We start from the raw sequence: 20,453 nt of genomic DNA on the forward strand, positions 1-20,453 counted from the left end.
GATGTCAACACCATATAGACAACACAACTTGTTAGGGAACATAACTGTTTGGAATATGGCAGAGTTGTTTTCATAGATGGAAATGTCATTAACACTTGCTCATAGCGGAGACTATCATTTGACAATAAGAGTTAGGGTAAATGTTATCAGCAGGCAATCATAATGTAAATCTCTCTGTGGCTATATGATAAACAAATAAGGAAGTACAAGAGGCTTGTACAAGTGAAAGTGTCATCCTAAAGGATGGTCAGCACGCCAGAAGCTGTGGACAGCTCTATACGTCATAGCGACACAATTTTCTTCTAACGGGCGGGGTGAACTGTCTCTTATTCAGTTCTAAGAGAGGCCTTCTACAATAAAGACATATAGTAAAAGAAAAGTACACAAATTAATGTATACAACTTTTGCTAATCTTCCAGCAGTAAAATGAAAAACAAATGAATATTTCAACCCTATTCCTTCCTTAACCCGTGTTCGGTTCCCGGCGAGATCTCATATGATTCGGAAGGTTTTTTTATTCGTGCGTAACATAGTTTCTAATCAACTTTTCATTTTTTTCACGAAAGAGCTTTCAATACGATCACACTTTTTTATTCGTACGAAACATAGTTTCTAATCAACTTTGCATCGTTTAACAAGGAGTATTATTGTAAATAATACGAGAGAGAGAAAACAAATAATATTAACAGATCAGTGTTTTCATATATATGCGGTCATTATTTTCTCATATAGAAGGGACCTGAAATAATTATATTAACAAGTCAATGTTTTTTATGTGGAAGTGTCCTACAAGCATTTTCTTCCTCTACATGATTATGGTCACATTTTAACAGTTCCAAAAGTAATGTTTTCTTATATGAGTAACATAGGATGGTTCTGAGGCCATTTTAACAAGTTTTTTATACACTAGCTAGAATCGAGCCCGCAAAAAACCAGAGAACAACAAGTATACCAAATAAACGAGAAAAAAAGCTTCTGTGAACTTCTAAAAAGACAGGGGGCCATGTTTCGCGGGAGCCTGGACAGTTTGGGAGGCTTCTGCGACCAGGAACATATTTTAACAACTGGCTTTCCATACATTAGCTAGAATGAAACCCGGAAAATCAGGGAACAACTACTATGCTGCTCATAAGAAAAAAATTTAAAAAGCTACTCAGGAGCCAGGGGCCATTGGGAACTACTTTAACAACTAGCTTTTTTAAGACGTTCACACATAGTGGTCGAGTAATCATTACGACATATTAAAAAGATATGAATGAAATAAAAAGCCAGGAACCATGCTCGTAGACCCTCAGAGAAAGCATAAGAGGTCAACATCTCACTCCAAACTTCCAGGAAGCACTGAATCCGTTATAACGGTCGGCCAATTAACAGTACAAGCCTTTCTCTTCCTTCTAAACATAGCAAAGTCATTACTATGTAAGAAACCGTTACTTATGTAAGAAAAGGCTTGCCTTGATGTTGATGATGACTTCAATACGTCCCTCGATTCTCGCGAACATAATGCGCAATGTGGATGTATAGCCTGACGTTCCCAAGTTAGTTACTTTGATGCAACTATTGTTCATCTGTTATTTATTGTTAGTCTGCAAAGTATTCCTTACATTAAGTCGCGCTATACATTACGAGATCAATCCTAGGAAATATCTTAGGATTTATCTTCGGAAAAATGTTATGACATATCTTGTAGGAAATCTTACCCTTGTGTGCCATACACGTGAAGATTTTTCCTGTCTGACCGAATGACGAATATCAACATTGTGAAAAAGTTCTATTTAATAAAAGTATAAAGTTGAAAAATTACTATGCTAACCACACTGCACATCCCACTGATATTAATATCAGGCGCTATATTGTTAAATTGGATACCTCTAAAAAGAAAAAAAAAGCATAAGTCAGAAGGGTGCTGGTATACTTTTGGCGCACCACATTTTAGAAGATTTACAAGTAAAATTTAATACTTTGCATGAAAAGACATATTTATAAGGAACAATTTTTTTGGAAGCAACATAATTAAATACAAAGTAATACACCTGTATTTTATGTTTACAATTGTAGAGTTACTAGTGTAAAATCATTATAAATGTTTTAACGACGGTTAAAATAGGTGAGACAATGTTTAGCAGAAAGGGTCCAGCTATTTTTTCTAAGAAATGCTACAATTTCGGTAGTTTATATTCACATTAGTTTAGTTTAGGTTGGTTCAGGTTAGTTACGTTTATGTTACGTTAGATTATATTAGTACATGGGTCCAACACAATTTTCAAAAAGTGATAGAATGTCGCTTACTTCTATTAATATTAGGTTAGTTTAAGCTAGTTAACTTCATTAGGTTAGATTTAGTTAGGTTGTGTTAGGTCTAAGTACGTGCATCTTCCATTTCTCCTGTAAATTGTGTATGTTCTGCTTACTTCTGGACCCCTTCTGCGAAACTTTTACGTAAGTGAGTGCATATGAAAGTTGACCGGTGTTACTATTTTCCACCACCGGTGTATTTCTGCATAGTTTACAGAAGCTATAATTTATGTTTACGAGTGGAGCGCTACTACCACGATACCATGACAAGTGCTATTCAAACTCGTATCATTGCCAAAACGCACTCGTTTTCACTACATCAACTGACGCGCCTGCTTCCTTCGCTCGCACCCCGTCACTGACGCTCGGGACTCCGCTTAGCCCTGCTCTGACTCGGTTAAATAGCATTCGTACTTTCTAGAAACAACCTAGCACAACTTGGTTTGCGTTTTTCGCACTATAGTTTTTATACTATATATATCTTGACCCCGTATTTGTACGCAAATCGTAAGAGAATTGTAGTTTATCAACAATTGCTTTTGTTGGTCCCCTTCAGGGATTTTATCTATGCTATGTAAGATATTTTCATGTCGGTCAACGCAAATCATTTAGGAAATAAAGACAAATTATAATTTTTCAACAATTATTTCGAGTGGTACATCTAAAGTAAACCTGCACGATCAGAAGATACCTCATCATTTGTGTTTTCATTTGTTTTGTTTTCACTTTTTCTCACCTAATGTCGCTTAAATCGAAATCTTACGAATTTTCTTTCCGAAATAGAGCGTGCTCTAAACAAGAGAAATGTCATAGGATCGTTCAGAACACAGGAAATGACATGTGATCTGTTGCCATACACGTTGAGATTTTGACTCTAGGATAAATCGTAAGAGATTTCCTAGGATCTATCTTATAGTGTATAGCCGGCCTAATATGTCGTTGTCCTTGATAGTCATTACGTATTTACAAGTATGTAGTATGTGCATTACTGTTATATCTAAAAACAATAGATAAAAACTGCTACATGAACGTTCATATTTTTCTTTTACAGTACACAAACTAATAATAATAATAATAATAATAACACTCCAGCATAAAACATCAATTGCATCACATTGGCAACAAGCGACGCATATTTTAACCTAATAAAAATTTCTTTCTCACGATTTTCTCGAAAACTACGCATGATAATTCATATTTATTAAGTCATTTTGTTTATCTCGGAGTGATGTGTCTTATTTCTGGACAATATCTCAGTAAAACAAGAATTAAATATTAGAAGTTCATCGTACTTTTGGGTTACATCTCATTAACCACGGAAAGATTGAGTAGTGCATAGTTTAGGACCTGAGTTTCAGTTTAACTTGCATCGTACATTCTTAGGGTTACAAAAACGAAATTTGTTCCTTTGCGTTAGATCAAAATTCTTAGGATTACATAAAGGAAAGGATTACAAAAAGGAAAATATTTTTTTCCGAATTCCGGAATTTTTCCCACATCGGAATTTTCCGAAATCCAACATTTTTCCGAAATCCGGAATTTTTCCAAACTCGGATTTTTCCCGAAATCCGGATATTTTCAGATTTTTCGAATTTTTCCGAATTCCGGATTTTTTCTGAAATTCGGAACTTTTTGAATCTCAAAATTTTTCCGATTTTACTTCCTGAATTCCGGAAAGTAAAAATTCCGGAATTGGCTATACCTATTCATAAGCTTAAATCCATAGTTCTTAGCGTCAACACAACTAATATAATTTGAGATAATCGATATAAATAGTCGTAATTGCTTATGTTAATTTTTGCCTCGTATTGCAATACACAAATGTTACCTTTAAACGGTCTTATTTAGTACTAGTCTCTGCAAAAGTTGGGGAGAGTGAGTCAACGCAAGATGTGCAAAATTCAGAACTGTTATGTGTATGTGTATTATTGTAAATCAATTTAATCTAATGTTTTACATTGCGTTGATCCAAAAGAGATACAGAATGCGGCCTCTATTTATTTATTCCATGAGATGTAATGTAAATAAAGATGATGAAGATTTGAAGTAATTGTGTTATTTTCTGTGACAATGTATGCTTACGTGTAGAGGTTGGAAGCGTGTTTGCAGGAGTGATAACGTGGAGCCGGTTAAATATTTATGTGGAAGTTCAGTGAATCAAAAATGTTTCCATTGTTATTAATTCTAATTGGAACATTTGTGTTGGACATCAGTGTGTGTTCTCCCGTAGATAATGTAAATGCGGACATTCGAAATAAGAATATTGTTCGTTCGGTGGATATTTCCTCTCAATTGGTGAAGATTTCTTATGCCATAACTGTAGAAAATGTTGGGTCTAATGGAATCAAAACATACTTAATTGCTATAGAACCAGAAATTGAGAGTGATCTTTCGTATGTTGGTGCTCAGGTCAGTGAGAGTATAGTGTATAAATTTACTCCTATATCACAGGGATTGATAAATACTAACTTGCTAGTTACCGGTATAGGTTAACACCAAGTGTATTTGTATTTAGCACAGAGATAGTCAATTCGGTTCAGGTGCGGAAGTCCGTCAATTTATAGAAAAAAAAAAAAAAAAAAGCTTGTTGCTTTAAATGATTCCTTAAGACGTTAGAGGGGATCTAGTTCGTTAGTTGGCATTCTGAGGCGGATTTTAACGAAAATAGTCGAGTGACGTTGGTACTGTTTTGTCAGTTTTATTTTTAATTGTTGACCATAGTTAATTACAATATTAATGTTATTTAGATTAAGCTGTTGATTAGGGGATGTGCCCCTCAGTATCTACAAACTACTTACTTTATATTAAATCTTGTCTTATCTTTTCATCGATGTCTAATGTTTCACTTATTCCTCTTACTTTTTGAGAGTGTTTGATGTTGAGAACAAAGTCCTAGAACACAGGTTCCTCTTCCCAGTTAGCTCTAATGTAGAAGCTAACTGTAACATAGAATACACCGTGCCCTAAGGGTCTCTAACCATGCTTCACTCGCTAGCGGTCGCTCGGCATTACTGTGTGAATTGAATGGTAAACTTTGGTAGAGAAAGGAATCAACCTAGTTATTAACATATATGAGGGGACCTGGGTTATAGAACCTTCCCGATGTCGAGTGAATACCTACTTTGAGAGGGTATCCTTTTAATAATTTTTCTATAGTTAACTTGTTGAAAGAATTGAATGTAAAAGTTAGCTTTAGTGTTTATTTATTTATTTGTATGTTTTCCTCACTTCACTGGGAATGTTTTTATCCCAAGTTAAGACACACAACGTGTGTGTTTTGTCATGGGTAACAGTGAGTTGATACAGTTCTATGATTTATGGTTTTGAAGTATTGTGTTAGGTCGGTGACATAATGCTGTTACCCGATGTGTCTATGCTGTGGTTGTGTGAGCTAACTGTATCCGTAATACTATTATGGATATCAGTTAGCATGTGTGTTTTTTTTTCCTTCTTCTTTTGCTGTTGGAGGTTGGTGTTAATATTTTGGGGCATTATTTAGTGGTTCTGGCGCACTTGGTAACTGTCCGTTATTTGTAACTGTGATCTAGTTACGAATATAAATACAGTGTGGACGTATGGCATAAAAACTACAGTGCATAATGCACGAATGAACTTGTGCTAGGGGGCCACTAAAAAGCATGAATGCTATCGAACTGAGTCAGAGCAGGAGCACAGCAGGGAGCCCCAGCAACAAGAACAATGTGTCCGTAGGGAGCAGGCGCGTCAGCTGCGGTGGGTATACACATAAACGAGATCGTTTACAATGGCTCAATATAAGTCGTTGGATTTGGTGGAAATACTAAATGCCATCCAAATTTTGCGATTATATTTTAATGTTCTTGTTTTAGTCATACCATGCATGAGTTGCAGTTAGTTATTTAAATATTGAATAGTTATATTTTAATTGTGTTTTTGGAAGGATCACGTCATTACCATGTTACAACATTTTGCATTGCGCTTGTGAAATTATTAGTTTCTTTTATATATATATATATATTTTTTTTTTTAATTTCTACTTTTAGTTATTGCGTTTTTCAGAAATGTAATTATACAATCGCTGCTTCGCTTTTCAAGTAACCGTTGGAATTTGTATTTATTCTATCGGGATATCAATAACGAACTTCACTCCGTTCTGGATTGTTATTACTTTGGCACATGCCAAATGATGGCGTAGAGATTAACAATATGCATGCAAAATAGTATGCTTATCATTTTGGATGTTCAAACGCATCGTGACGCACGCCATAAAAGCAGCTCTGCAAAAACACAAACCAACGTGCGGTTGATGGCCACTAATCTAGTCAGGGCAGGGAGGCCCGTTTAGGGGTGCATCTGTAGGAAGCAGGCCCGTCATGACGGAGGATGACCTACGGGAGGATAGTGGAAAAATACTAATTTTGCATGAGATTCCATAGGTTTAAAGCACTAGTAATGGTTTCACACCAGTAATTCCATACTTATAAACATCAAATACAAGTTTTGTATGTCGTACAGAAAGAACTTTCCCCGTTGGAATATTATTATGTTATACAGTCGTCTATGACATGCATTCACTCATTTTAACCTAGTATAGCCCTTGTAATGGTTTGACACTAGTAACATTACACTTATAAAATACTGGCTTCCTACATTGTGCAGAAATGTTCTAACAGTGGAAATTCTAGCTAATCCTCTCGCATATGCACTCACTCATTTTGATCGTAAAATCACATATTTTATGACGGAATGTTTTGCACCATAGGAATACCATAAATTCCTAGTTCTACTTGAAAAATAAACATTCGCGCTTTCGGCACTTGATACAATGACTTTCGCAATATAATCTCGTACTTAATTAATTACTACTCAATATTTGAATGACAGTGGTTTTGTATGGCAGAATGCGAAATACCGGCACCTTTTCTTAAACTGCAATTTGCCTAGTCCGTTTTTTTTCCAATATTGTGTATGTTTTACATTCTGCAAGTGAAATGAAAACGAGTGTATGTATGAGGATGTCAAAAGTGAGGGATTGCTGTTATAGCATATTCATAATTAGTACCGTAGTGGCACCTCTTTTCCCAGGGAAAAGCACTGGTGAACAATAATTGACTTCTGATTTTTTTGTTTCTAACTAATACTTGGAACAGTATGTAAATGCACTTTTATCATTGAGAGAACGTATGAATTTACGAGGTATTTAGAAATTCATGGTGTCTATCTGTTAGTCAGTCAGAAAATAAAAAAAATAAGTCAGTATGAGTTTATCACTACTAGCATAGAGTAATAAACAGTATCCGTTACTTTATGATAGTAGCAAGTTTGTGTATAAAATCTTGTTTCGGTTAGAATGGGTTAGTTAGGGATGGATGCATGCTTGTATTATGTAAGTGCGTTCGTAAGAGCTTGGTGTTAACAGTGTTGAGTATATATATCTAGGTACAGATTTAGAATATTCAGACAAGACACTGGAAAGCTTAAGAAGAAATTGCAATACCTCAAGTGGATAAGTAATAAGTCAATTTATGCGTGCTCTTTATAGCGTAGGAGGCACAAGGAAAGGAATAATGTCCGAGAATATTATTGTTTGACTTCTCATAATTTATTTACAATATTTGAATAATACAGTGGTATCTTTTTTAAGTGTTTATCAGAACATTTGCTTTTCTACATTTGGTGCAGTCATCGACACAATTACAACACCTTATTTCGTATATAATCCATATAGAAAATATACTATTTTGTTTTTCGATGGCCACATTGTAGAATCCCTTCCATGTTTTATAAATTGATTTTACTTTTATTAAATACTGATTTTATTCTTTTTTTTCTTTCTTGAGTTATAAGCATTCATATTTTTGTACGAATTCGTGAGAAGCATTAAATTGCTTGAGATCCGTAATACTGTCTGTAGTGAAGACAATTAAGGAGTTGCAACAAATTGTAATTTTGGCTGTTGCAGCTTGCTCTTTGTGTCTGGTATTTTTCTGTTATCAGTTTGTGTCCGTTCTTTGGCCTAATAAAATTGTACGGTGCTGTAGTAGCTTAAATTCGTTATAATCAGAATGAAGTGTTTTGATATTAAGATAGCTTTGCTTCTTCTTGTAGTGTTACATCAAATTTCTTGGTGCAAGACACGTTCCTTGAAGTGCTACAAATAAAATTCTTAAAAGTGAAGTCACTAAATTGGACATGGCTCTTAAGTTAAATTTGTATGGTACTTAAGACCATTTTATTGAAGTGTAAAATCATCATATATTTATGAGAAGGTTTCGAGTAGTAAAATGTTATTTTGCAGTATTACCTTATTTCTGAGTGGAGTGTGCTTTGAGTAAACTGAAGTATGGAAATACACTTCTGATCTTGAGGGAGACTCATGGGTTTAATTTTTTTTTTTTTTAATTTTTATTTTTATGTGCCAGTTGGTCGTATAATCAATAAATTAATGTAGAATAGAAATCTTAGAACAAGTGGAGTGGGTGGCCAGTAGGTATTAGAATTTTTGGGAAGGAAGTAAATATAATAAATAACAATAATAAGGAGTCCTTTAATTTTCAATATATTATAGATTGAATATCCCAAAACAATATTAGCTGAAACTCGGCACAAGTCCAGGGGATCCAAAATGGAAAATTTTAAATAAAATATAATTTATATGGCCTATTCTCTCGTATCAGTCCATGTAGGACTTTTGGGTAATATCCAGTAATAGAAGTCCCTTATAATAGGGCAAATGGTTTGGGAAACACGAGAGAAAGCATAAAATTCACCTCTTTTGGTTACACTTTCAAGTAATAAGGGAAAGTGAAAAATAAATAAAAATAAACGGGTTTGCTAATTTTTAATGCTCTAGTTATTGGGCACCAAGTGTTGTTAATATCTTCCAAGGAATTTGGAAGAAGTTAGAAGCACTTTTGGGAAGTGGAGTATTCTCTATAAGATCGACTACCTTGTTTTCGGGTACTTGCATTAGAGCGTTATACGGCTATAAAATGTTACAGTTTCTAGTTTCGGAGATTTGGAGTATTCAAAATTGATTTTTTCGATAGAAAAAATGACCTAGGATATCGGGGGTTCCTGCCGTAACCAGTAACTATAGGGCTCTTGGGTATTACCGAAAGATGAAAGTATCATTCAGGTAGAACAACGCACTTGGAAGATAACTACACTTTCGCACACCTCTTAATGTAGCTGAGAAATGACGGTAAAAGAGAAGTAGTGTAGTGGATTGTTCATTGGACTTCAGTTATAGGGGTTCAGATTGAAAATTATTGGATAAAATAAAGTGTGGGAATCTAGAGAAATCACATCTATGGATGGTTAATAGAGAGCTTTGAATGCTACCCAATGATGAAAGTATCCTTTCGAGAGGCCTAATGTTGAGGATAATTGAGCAACAACAACAAAAAACTATGGAGAAATTTTATCCCTCTCAGTTTCCACACGTAAGACAAAATTTTTAAAAATATGGCTTACCTAATTTTCAGTTACCAATTGATTGGACACCTCAAAACTCATCATCATACAGTCACTTCCAGAGTGAGTTCTAATATCTACTGGCATAAAATGAAAGCTTCTACATCCAAGTTATAAATGCAATTAATTTATTTTCAGGGCTCCGAGGGTTCGGATAGTCAATTGAAAATTACAAGAACTAAAGTACAGGGCCGCAACAATGATCCTTTCTTTAGAGTAGAGCTGAAGGAGCAACTTCAGCCAGGTAAAACCACGACGGTAAGTAGATTTCTGTTTGGATCTTATTTGATTTGTGATCGTAATTGAAACCTGTCTATGCTTCGATTTCAGAAGGAAGGATGAGCTGCTTGAACCATTCATGCTTAATGTTTGCCTAGTGTGTTTTTAAATGTGCCACAACAATGGACTTTTCATTCCAGGCATTAAATACTTTTATATACAAACTTCCCAGGGACCTATACAGGAAATGATTGCTTATCGTAGAGTCGGATACACTTCTCTGTTGTTGCTATGGTGAGCTCCTTCGTCGCTAAGCGGTTAGCGTACGCGCCTTCGGCGTGGGAGGCGCGGGCTTGATTCCCGGCGGAGCTCATGTGGTCCGGATTCCACGTTAATCAGTAGGTCCACGTCTCATATAGCCTCGCCGCTGAACGGAACGTTAAAATCAACTCAACTCTGTTGTTGCTATGGTGTAATTTGATCGTTATCTTCCATAGCGAAAAAAATTCCACCACTCACACTGCATGAATGCACGACTAGGTCACGTTTCGAACCCTGGTCTCCGGATTACCTTGTCGATCCTTTAACTACTATGCTACTCAGTCCAACATATCCATACGTTCCATTACTCTTTAAAGTCGGTGCTCAACAACTGTGGACCATACAATTTCTATTGTGTTTGGACAACCCAGTGTTTGCATTAGAGAACATCTGTGATGGCTGATAGTTTGCAAAGTACATTACTTTCGGATTTTTTGTTTCGAGTATCCATTTTCAAGGACCAAAAGCAGCTCATATCATACAAAACAATAAGTTTAAGCTATTCATGTGCTTTATGCATAAATATCAGTGAAATTTTGAAATGTGTATAGATTTGGTGTATCAATAGGAAGTAACATATCAAAAAATAAGTAACTAAAATAAAGTAAAAAATAAGACTATCACACTCATATACGCCACCCCACAATAATACACCCTGTTTCAAAAAGAATATACGTATTACGAAGATTTATTTTGTCTAAACTATCGATCGCTGCTCCTCGGCTCGGCTGTTGGAGAAACGAATACATAGTCTAGTTTATATTAATAGCCGCTAGATGTCAGTTGTCTTTGTTTTGCTTGGTAATCGTCATAATATTTAAAATGGCTACTTCGCAGCAGAAATCATTTTGTGTTCTCAAGTTTGCGAAGTGCATTTCCGTGATTACAATGCAAAGACGTTCCAGGTTGAGGTACCAAATTGATCCTCCGAATGGGTGGAACATTCCCAGATGGTATCGACAGTTTGTAGATACAGAATGTGTATGTAAAGGAAAGAGTCCTGGCCGCCCTCCTGTTGCTGAAGAAAATGTTCCACGAATTCAAACTGCTTTCCAACGTAGTCCTTCAAAATCAACTCGTCGTGCCAGTCAGAAGTTACAAGTGCCAACAACAACAATTTGGCGTGTTTTGAGACGTCGGTTGGTTATGAAGCTGTACAAGTTACAGCTGTTGCAAGCTCTGCATCCTGATGACAAACGCAAACGTGTCGCATTTTGTAACGAGATTCTGGATGCTATTGACAATGATAACACTTTTGCACAACGCATCGTGTTCAGTGATGAAGCGACTTTCCGTGTTAGTGGTCAGGTAAAGAAACAAAATGTTCGAATTTGGGGCCTACAGAACCCACATGCAGTCATTGAACATGTACGAGAGTCGCCCAAAGTCAATGTGTTTTGTGCGATATCCCGATCATGTGTTTACAGCCCATTCTTCTTTAATGGAAACACGGTTAACAGTCAGCAGTATCTCGCTATGTTATAAAACTGGTTGTTTCCGAGGCTGCACGAAGACAACTTCATGTTTCAACAAGACGGGGCACACCCTCACTGGAGTCGCCAAGTGCGTGAATATCTGAATGAAACTCTACCGAACCGTTGTATTGGTCGTCAAGGAGCTGGCGACTTAGCATGTCTCAGCTGGCCTCCACAGTCACCGGATTTGCCACCCTGTGACTTCTTCCTGTGGGGTTTCGTTAAAGACAACGTTTATGTACCACCACTTGCACAGAACCTGGAAGAGTTGAAGAACCGGATCCGTACTGCCATAACATCAGTGACGCAGGACATGCTTGCCCGAGTATGGGAGGAATTTGAGTATCAGTGTGATATTGTTCCTGTCGATGATGGAGGACATATTGAACATCTGTAATTTGAACTTTGAACTGTAATTTAAACTTGAGAGGTTCGTAAATATGTGTGTAAAATTTCATATTCGTATGTCTTAAAGTTTAATAAATATATGCATTCGAAATACGTACATTCTTTTTGAAACAGGGTGTACATCTATATATTAAATGCACTTACCAGATTACCTATTACCCTGCAGATATTTAAGAATACTAGCTGCTTCTGTAAGTTTTTCTTTATGGTTCTCTATAATTATCAGATGAGAAACTTCACGGCAGAAGCTAGCTATTACAGGAACAATGAACAGATGCTGCTTTACAATAATAAACTCAGATAATACAAGGGAATAATTGGAAAACAATAACAGGTGCGGTTTATGGAGAGTGTTTTATATATATTCGTTGTGGAAAGCTAGACATCGAACGCTATGTGTAGATTTGTGTGTGTGTTTTTAAGAGGAACAGAAGGACCTAACCACGAGTTCATATAATATATTATTCCAGTTTTTATACAATGCTCTACACATTGTAGGAAATTAGTACTTCTCGAATGCAACATTGCAGATCTTGCCAATACTACTATGTATCATTAGCTATTACACTCATTTTATGCATTAAGTGTGGAAACCAGCAATCTGTTTCAGTATAGCAATGTTCCTCTTCAGAAATGACGATTGTGCGAATTTGTTAAATTTAGTACTAATGAAGGATTCGAATGACTCAATTACTATGTTAGTTTTTCATTTTCAATTGTTATTGTTACTTCTTGACTATTTGATGTTAGTGTCGATTGAACTTTGTGAGTGATATAATCCTCTCTAACATGTGTTCTAATGTTTTAACTTTTTTTTTTTTTTTTAGGTGGAAATCGAAACTGTGTATACACATCAGTTGGAACCGCATCCTTCACAGATCACACAGAAAGAGAAACAGTTGGTGTACTACTATGGAAATCATTATTTCTACAGCCCTTACACAACTGTGAAACAAACCACAACCGTTACACTTAATTCAAGAAATATTGAAAATTACTCTAAACTGAAGCCTACTTCATTATCTGAAAATGTTATTACTTATGGTCCATATGAGAACGTTGCACCGTTTTCAATTGTAAGTATTTTGTGTTGTTTGACTAATAATGTCAGATTTTGAAGTGTTACCGTAAATTAAGAAGTGAGTTTTATTGAATTCAGTCTAAAAATATAAGGAATTTAGAGTCTTTTGAAATCAGTATCTTGTGTTTATGAATTATAAAAAGGTTCAAGTACTAATAATGAAGGAAACAACCTGATGTACAAGTATTAATTATGTGAAAGAATCAGTGGAGCATAAAATAAAATTAACAAATAGTAATCCGTTAAACTTTTTAATGTTAATCATGTACGCAATCACGAGTAAAGAATAAAATTAGTGCTTGTATACATAATGTATTCTTAAATTAAAACCTTCCAATTTTATGGAAAGTCTCATTCGAAATAATTGTTATTTAAACACGTCTATACACAATATACAGAATGCTTCCAAGTTTTCCTTTTTTAGTTTAACGTCCCAAGGTTATGCACAGATGCTAAGGGAGACAATCATAATGATAATGAATAAATTGATGGAATGAAGAAAGGGGAAGGAAACGGGAGATCCCTGAGAAACCCCACGCACACGTTTCTTCTCTCCAAACATATATCTAGTGTAAAATCGTGAATTGACCAGAAGGTTGTTAGAAAGAAACTAATTCAAGTATTGTGGCAAGTTTTTCCTGACATTTCCTTCAGTCCTGAAAACTGAATAGTAAATTATTTAGTACTTTTGAGTTCAAATTATGCCATGGTATAAGACATAATAATTTAACGGATTTCTCGGAGAAACTTTTAAAGCAAGAGAAGGAGAGAATTGTACTACTTTGCTATAGCAGTGAGGATTTATTCTGTAATGTAATCGTGAGGATACAGTAAGTTTTTCTCGTTTGGGAAAATTGGTCTGAAGAAAACAAATTGGATCTGTGTGTTTTGATTAACTAATGGGAAGGAATGGTACAAATCAAGATTGGAATTTATAATTTCAACTACGAGAATAGGCTGTTGAAGATGCTGTCCTTTCCTCTTTAATTCGTCAAAAGTTAAGAATTTTTCGTATTTGCACTTTCTTGTTATGCTACTATTCTTGCATATTGTCATCTGCTTATGTTATCCGTTTTTGCGTAATTCAATAATCATTTACAAAGATTTGTATGGGCGAGTTTGCTTTCATATTAGCGATTGTGTGGTTTACAAATACAAATGAAATAAACATGTTTTCTTTCCAGGATAAAATGACCATTCATTTCGAGAACAATGCTCCATTCCTTACAATAACCAGAATGGATCGTGTTATTGAGGTATCTCACTGGGGAAATATTGCAGTCGAAGAAATAATTGATTTACAACATACAGGTGCTGTTTTGAAGGGACCCTTTTCTAGATATGAATACCAGCGAGAATCTCAAGGTGGACTGAGTAGTGTGAAATCGTTCAAGGTTAGTACAATGTTGGTGGAAAATTAAAATCATGACGTTAGCTTGTTATCAGATTTTAAAGATATTTTTATTTATTTATTTAATTAAATGTGGAATGTAATTAGCCTGGATATCACTTGACATATTTCTAGTTAGCATCTGGTACTCCAAATTGGTCCAACTTGCATTAGCCTACAGTAATTAAATTAATATAAAAACTAAACTTACAATTAAAAGTTTATACTGCGTGGCTATTTTCGTGTTCATACCATGTAATATCGAACATAATTCCTGTTTGGCACCAATTCAGATAAGTATATAATATGAATATTTGTACAGAACATGACAGTACTGTCATTTTGTATATAATAAGATTTTAGTTCGCATTTCAAAGCTAACTCTTTTACCTTTGTACTGAATACTTTGATTTCATGTAAATACTGTGAGGCTGAATTTATTTCCAGACGGTGCTTCCGGCTGCAGCAACAGATGTGTATTATCGTGATGAAATTGGCAATATATCAACATCACATATGAAGATCTTAAGTGACGCTGTAGAGTTAGATTTAAGACCCAGATTTCCATTGTTTGGTGGTTGGAAGACTCATTATGTTATTGGCTATAATGTTCCAAGCTATGAGTATTTGTATAACGCAGGTGAGTGTTCTTGTAGTGTCTTTAAATTTCCGTATGTATGTACGTTGGAGTAAAATTGTATTTGCAAAACATATTCAATAAGAGCAGAAACACAATATTATCTGTATATATAAAAGTAATTTCTTCCATGTTTTGGGTTAAAATCGCCGGCCTTGATCATATAATAGATTGAGATTGTTTTAAAAAGTAAGGGAGTGTGCAGTGAAGAATTTAAAACTGCAGTACAGAAAATGATGTAATCGGGATGGGAACCATTTTTACAATGGATTTTCACCATATTTTCGTTCTTTATCTGAATTATCCTTAAACGAAAAATTTATTATATTATTCAATAAGGATACCATGTATCGTACAAAATCGATGAAACTTGGCCAATCTTAACATGGTTGTGGTCCTTGACAAGGTTAATACATATATGAAATGTTATGGTGTGCAAGTCTTTGAATTTCTAGTTATTAGCCATTAGAGTAGGAGTTTAAACTTCGTTATATTTTCACAAATTTCTGTACGCAATCGCTGGAACTCATACGATCTTGACCAACTGTGGCATGGTGGTAGCTCTGACAAGCTTAGTATGCTTTGAAATATTATGCAGTCTTTTGGTTTTCGAGCTATGTTTCCTCAAAGTTGATGTTTGAAAAGAAATTTAAAAAACTAAAACAAAAATATATGAAACAAATCTGTTAAACATTGAGGCCGGTGTAGACCACTCACTTCCAGTGCATGGGATCCGTGTTCGCGCCAAATGGACTTTGTGGTGTACAAACACAATGTGCATTCGGTTTTCTCAGGGTTCTTCCGTTTCCTTCCACTTCCTTCATTCCACCATTTTGTTCATCATCCATCACCGTCTCCCTTAGCCTCGTAGCATAATCGTGGAACATTACACTTAAAATAATAATAATAATTTGAGGTTTAAGAAAATAAGTGATGAGACAATTGACTAGCTATGTTGTAAATGGTGTGTGTACTTATAATAGAGATTTGCTTTTTCTTTAAAAAAAAAAAAGTCAGTGAAGCATCAATTTTTTCCCCGATTTGGGAAATCGGTAGTTAGAATATTACGTATCTTTCTGATTAAATCTTACGGCTTTCAGACTAGATATTGGAGAAATTAGCTACAGAGAATATTGTGAGGTAGACTTATCATTTTTGCATCCTCAGTGCATATAGCGAACACATATTGTTAAAAGTCGGGGAACAGTTAAAGAATGGCGTTTAGTCTCATTCTTGAATATTCATGAGCCTTACCAAAGAAACAACCCACATCTTATTTTAAGGTACTATTTGTATAGTATATATTCTCCGAGACCCTTTGAACATGTAAGCGAATCGTACGGAAGAATTTCATGCTCTTTTGTTGACTAGGTTAAAGAAGAAAAAAAATAATAAAAAAAAAAGAAAAAAAAATCTTAATTGTCATAATTTTTCTTGATTTTACCACCAATTCTTCTTTTGACTTGTAAAGTTGATAATTTCGAACATGGAGTTTGTGTTTACTTTGAAGATAACTTTTTTGTCCTTCTCTTTGGTAATGAACAAATCTGGTTAAACAAAATTTGGTTAAAAGAATAAGGTACTGTCATAATATTGTACTTTCGTATGTTACAACGTGTTAATTACCATAATGAAGTGCTTTCTTCCCGAAAAGCAAAGATGAGTGACTGCTCATTTTGTGAATTTCTTTTGGTTTCAACTCATTTAAAAAGTTTGTTGTTGAAATTAACGAAATAATCTACCTTTCGATAATGCACTGATATTCCGTTAATTAACGTACAAAGCATATACGTTGTTTATAATTTAAAGAAAAATTGAACTATCCAAGCTTCTTTCTACAGGAGACGAGTATTTGTTGAAGATGCGATTCTTGGACCATGTTTTTGATGATATGGTGGTAGATGAGATCACAACCAAGATCATTTTACCGGAGGGATCACACAATATTCGTTTCTCAACACCGTATCCTGTAGAACGTATGCCGGATTCGGTACATTTTACATATTTAGATACCACTGGTCGCCCAGTCGTGACTCTAAGGAAGAATAATCTTGTTGAAAATCACATACAAGACTTTGAGGTGAGTTTTAAAAATGTTGAATACAGTTGAAATATTGTAAAAACGTATTATAGTATTATGGTTAAGAATATCGAAAACTGTTGGTAACCAAAATAACAGAAGTTTAAAGAGCAGTAAAATGCTGCTTATTGTGCGCAATCATCTGTTTTTTTTAGTAGGATGAGGACATAAGTTATTCCAGCTGGTTAGGGGGACAAGTAACGTGGTTCCATTTGTGTGACGTGAGTGAGGCATTTAGGTAGGAATTACGGCATTTGTAGTGGACTTCTAGTACGAAACACTTCAATTTAACGGATTTTAAAACTCACATTGTAGGTGACAAACTGAGAGAGGGGGAATTATTCAGAGGAAAGAATTTCGTAAAATTGCAGATATGATAGTTAAAACAGCGTAGCCTCACAACATGAAAAAGGCAACAGGGGGTAACGAAAGTTTTTTGGGAGCATATTGAACATTTTTAAGAGAATAAAGAATATCAAATATGAATATTATTGGGGAGAAATGTTCAGTGTGGAGGTGACAGTTGTTTTTTCGCGGAACTTCTTAATTTTGAATTTAAGTAAACTTCATGTACTACAATACTTAAAAACTGTTTCACCAATAACTTCTTCTAGAAGCTAGAAATTTCAGTAAAATTTTCTGTAACTTAAAGATAATTAGAAATAAAATAATGATCATGCACTTACAGAAAGCGTTAAGAATTGTTAAAATACTTCCAAATTTCAGTGATTATTGAAATAAGTATTTCAAAGTTAAACTTTTACTCAGTGAAATCTGGAGTCTAATTCTCTCGAAAACATTTAAACACATGCTCACATTTGAGACTTATAAAGAACATTAATCGTGAATGTACAATTAGAGAAGTTATTTTAGTGAGTGTTATTTGTCTTTCAGTCTTGCATTTTATTAATGTATGTCCTACATTAATTGGCATTTCTTTAGCCCACCATTTTGTGCATGAGTTGACTACAATAAAGACTGTGAAACCTTCTTAATTGGGAAAAACATATTCTTCCATTCACATGAACTGAATGCGAATAGAACTTTCATGTTAAAAGGTGATTTTAATTATTACCCCCCGCCGGTGTCTGCTCCTGTCTCCTCCAGATATGTAATGTAGGTCAAGTAAAAGTAATCTACCCCTCAGGAGATTTCTCTACCCCTCTGCTTGGACCCCTTTCCCCTCGTGCAAAAGTAATATAAAATTCAGTAAAGCTGACGCTACTGGTGGCTAGTACGGACGCGTTTAATAGTATTAAGAGCATTAGGGTGATTCGGATTCCATCTTAAATTGTAGGTCGTCTCATGGCCTCAGGCTGAAAAGGGACGCTAAACTAGGAACAATTAATTAATTGTCAGTATGATGTGTTTACTGATTTCTTTGGAGTTTGGTTTTCAACGCCGAGACTATATGAAATGTAAATCAAGAGCTGATCGCGAAGTCTGAACCATAATGTATCGCATGAAATTGGGTTTCTGAGACCAAAGGTGGAAACATCCTACAAGTACAAATAAGTAGACGAAATTATTTTGATATATAACGAATCTTTTATTTAAAATTCTGTGATAAAATCAAATGTAACGTGGTAAAACACAGGGTGTCTATCAGTCGAGTATTTCCTGAAGATCCAAAATTTGTATTAAACCTAAGAGGGATCAGGAAAACTTCGGAATTCCTATAAGATTTTTGAATTCGGGGAATTCGTAATAACCAATTTGCAGTAAGACGATATCAAAAGTAGTATCGAATTTTATTAGTAATGATGGTTGATTTGTTATGGAACTATGGTGTATTATTTTCACAAATTGGATATTACAAATCTCTTTCTTCCTTCGTTGGTCCTGATGGTCGAAATGTATTGCATTTTATCCACATTGTTCACTATGCTTTGAAGACATCCAAAGGAAAAAGTGGAAATTAACTTCTTTCTTCGAGCGCAGTATAAACTACCTACCCTAGAGGGTACAAACAAGGTGTAGCCAGTAGTTTGAAATTACACCAACCCCTTCCATTTTGGCGCATTCGGTGAATAGACAAAGGTAGCGAGAAGTAGTTCTCAAGGAATGCTACCAGCTGTGAAAATGAACGTAATAACTATGAAAAATACTGATAAAGAACCTAATTGAAGCAATTTCAGAATAATAGGCATAGTTTGGAATTTTAATCTGCTTCTTGGAATTTAGCATTTTTTTCAGCCTCTTACTGAAGACAATGAGAGCCCTTTCTGACTGAATTTCACTGAGACACCTTTAGGACTACATTCTTGCATAGCAACATCACTAAGTTCCTTATAATAATAATAATGTCACACGCCGTTTTATGTATGTGTATAACACATGATATTGATGTTATGGAAAAAAAATGGAAACAATTATGAAATAGTTAGAGTTGAAATTTGCACCTAGGTCCGAATTGACTGCTGATCTCTAGTTTGTCATGATAGTTCATTAACTATGGCTTTAATTCTTAAACCACCCACAAATTGAAGATCAGACCATAGTGACTATACCACAGCTTAATTTGTTCTGCTTGAACAGCCCAGTGACAACTTTAAAGAAACATTTAGGGCTGTTAAATTATGTATTACTAAAGAACCCACACTGGCTTGGGGGTGTGAAATGTACGTGGCTGGTCTGAGAAAGTAGTAGATGGCGGAGTGGTAGCGCAGCGGCACAATAAGTCGAGGAACTGGTTGGGTTTCCGTCCTAATCGTACATACTCACTCAAAAAATTCTTGTGTCCATGTTTATAGAGGATGTTAGAATAGAAAGGTCTACTGATTTATACATCACGTGGAGGGATATTGCGGAACACTAACCATACTTTCGTGTATTGATACCAAAATTGTGTAGTGTTAGAGCTACAGGATGGTGACAGTGTGAAAATATAACTTAATACAGGCTTGATGAATTTTGAATAGACATGACTTTATTCGCCTAATGATAATGTACCTTTCTTTAATATTCCAAAGATGTGACTAGTTCTCTCTAATCGGAATACAGCTGTGGATCGGGGATTATGCGTTGATCATGAAATATTAGGAGAATATTTGAAAGAAGATTCTTTACGGAAATAGCATGTATTTATGATG

At 35.0% G+C, this 20,453-nt stretch overlaps 1 protein-coding gene across 1 annotated transcript in view; it reads left to right on the forward strand.

The window, feature by feature from the left end:
* The first annotated feature begins 4,343 nt into the window (after nucleotides 1-4,343).
* LOC145688264 (dolichyl-diphosphooligosaccharide--protein glycosyltransferase subunit 1-like) overlaps nucleotides 4,344-20,453 on the forward strand; it is a 37,757-nt gene continuing 21,647 nt past the window's right edge. The window contains exons 1-6 of the mRNA XM_081762245.1: nucleotides 4,344-4,704; nucleotides 9,889-10,008; nucleotides 13,001-13,249; nucleotides 14,439-14,648; nucleotides 15,092-15,284; nucleotides 17,123-17,361. Of these exons, the coding sequence (XP_081618371.1) occupies nucleotides 4,435-4,704; nucleotides 9,889-10,008; nucleotides 13,001-13,249; nucleotides 14,439-14,648; nucleotides 15,092-15,284; nucleotides 17,123-17,361 (1,281 nt within the window). The 5' untranslated portion in view covers nucleotides 4,344-4,434. The remainder of the gene's footprint in view (nucleotides 4,705-9,888; nucleotides 10,009-13,000; nucleotides 13,250-14,438; nucleotides 14,649-15,091; nucleotides 15,285-17,122; nucleotides 17,362-20,453) is intronic.

The sequence above is a fragment of the Thermobia domestica genome, chromosome 6 (genome assembly GCF_964235325.1).
Source record: "Thermobia domestica chromosome 6, izTheDome1.hap1.1, whole genome shotgun sequence".
Taxonomy (NCBI): domain Eukaryota; kingdom Metazoa; phylum Arthropoda; class Insecta; order Zygentoma; family Lepismatidae; genus Thermobia; species Thermobia domestica.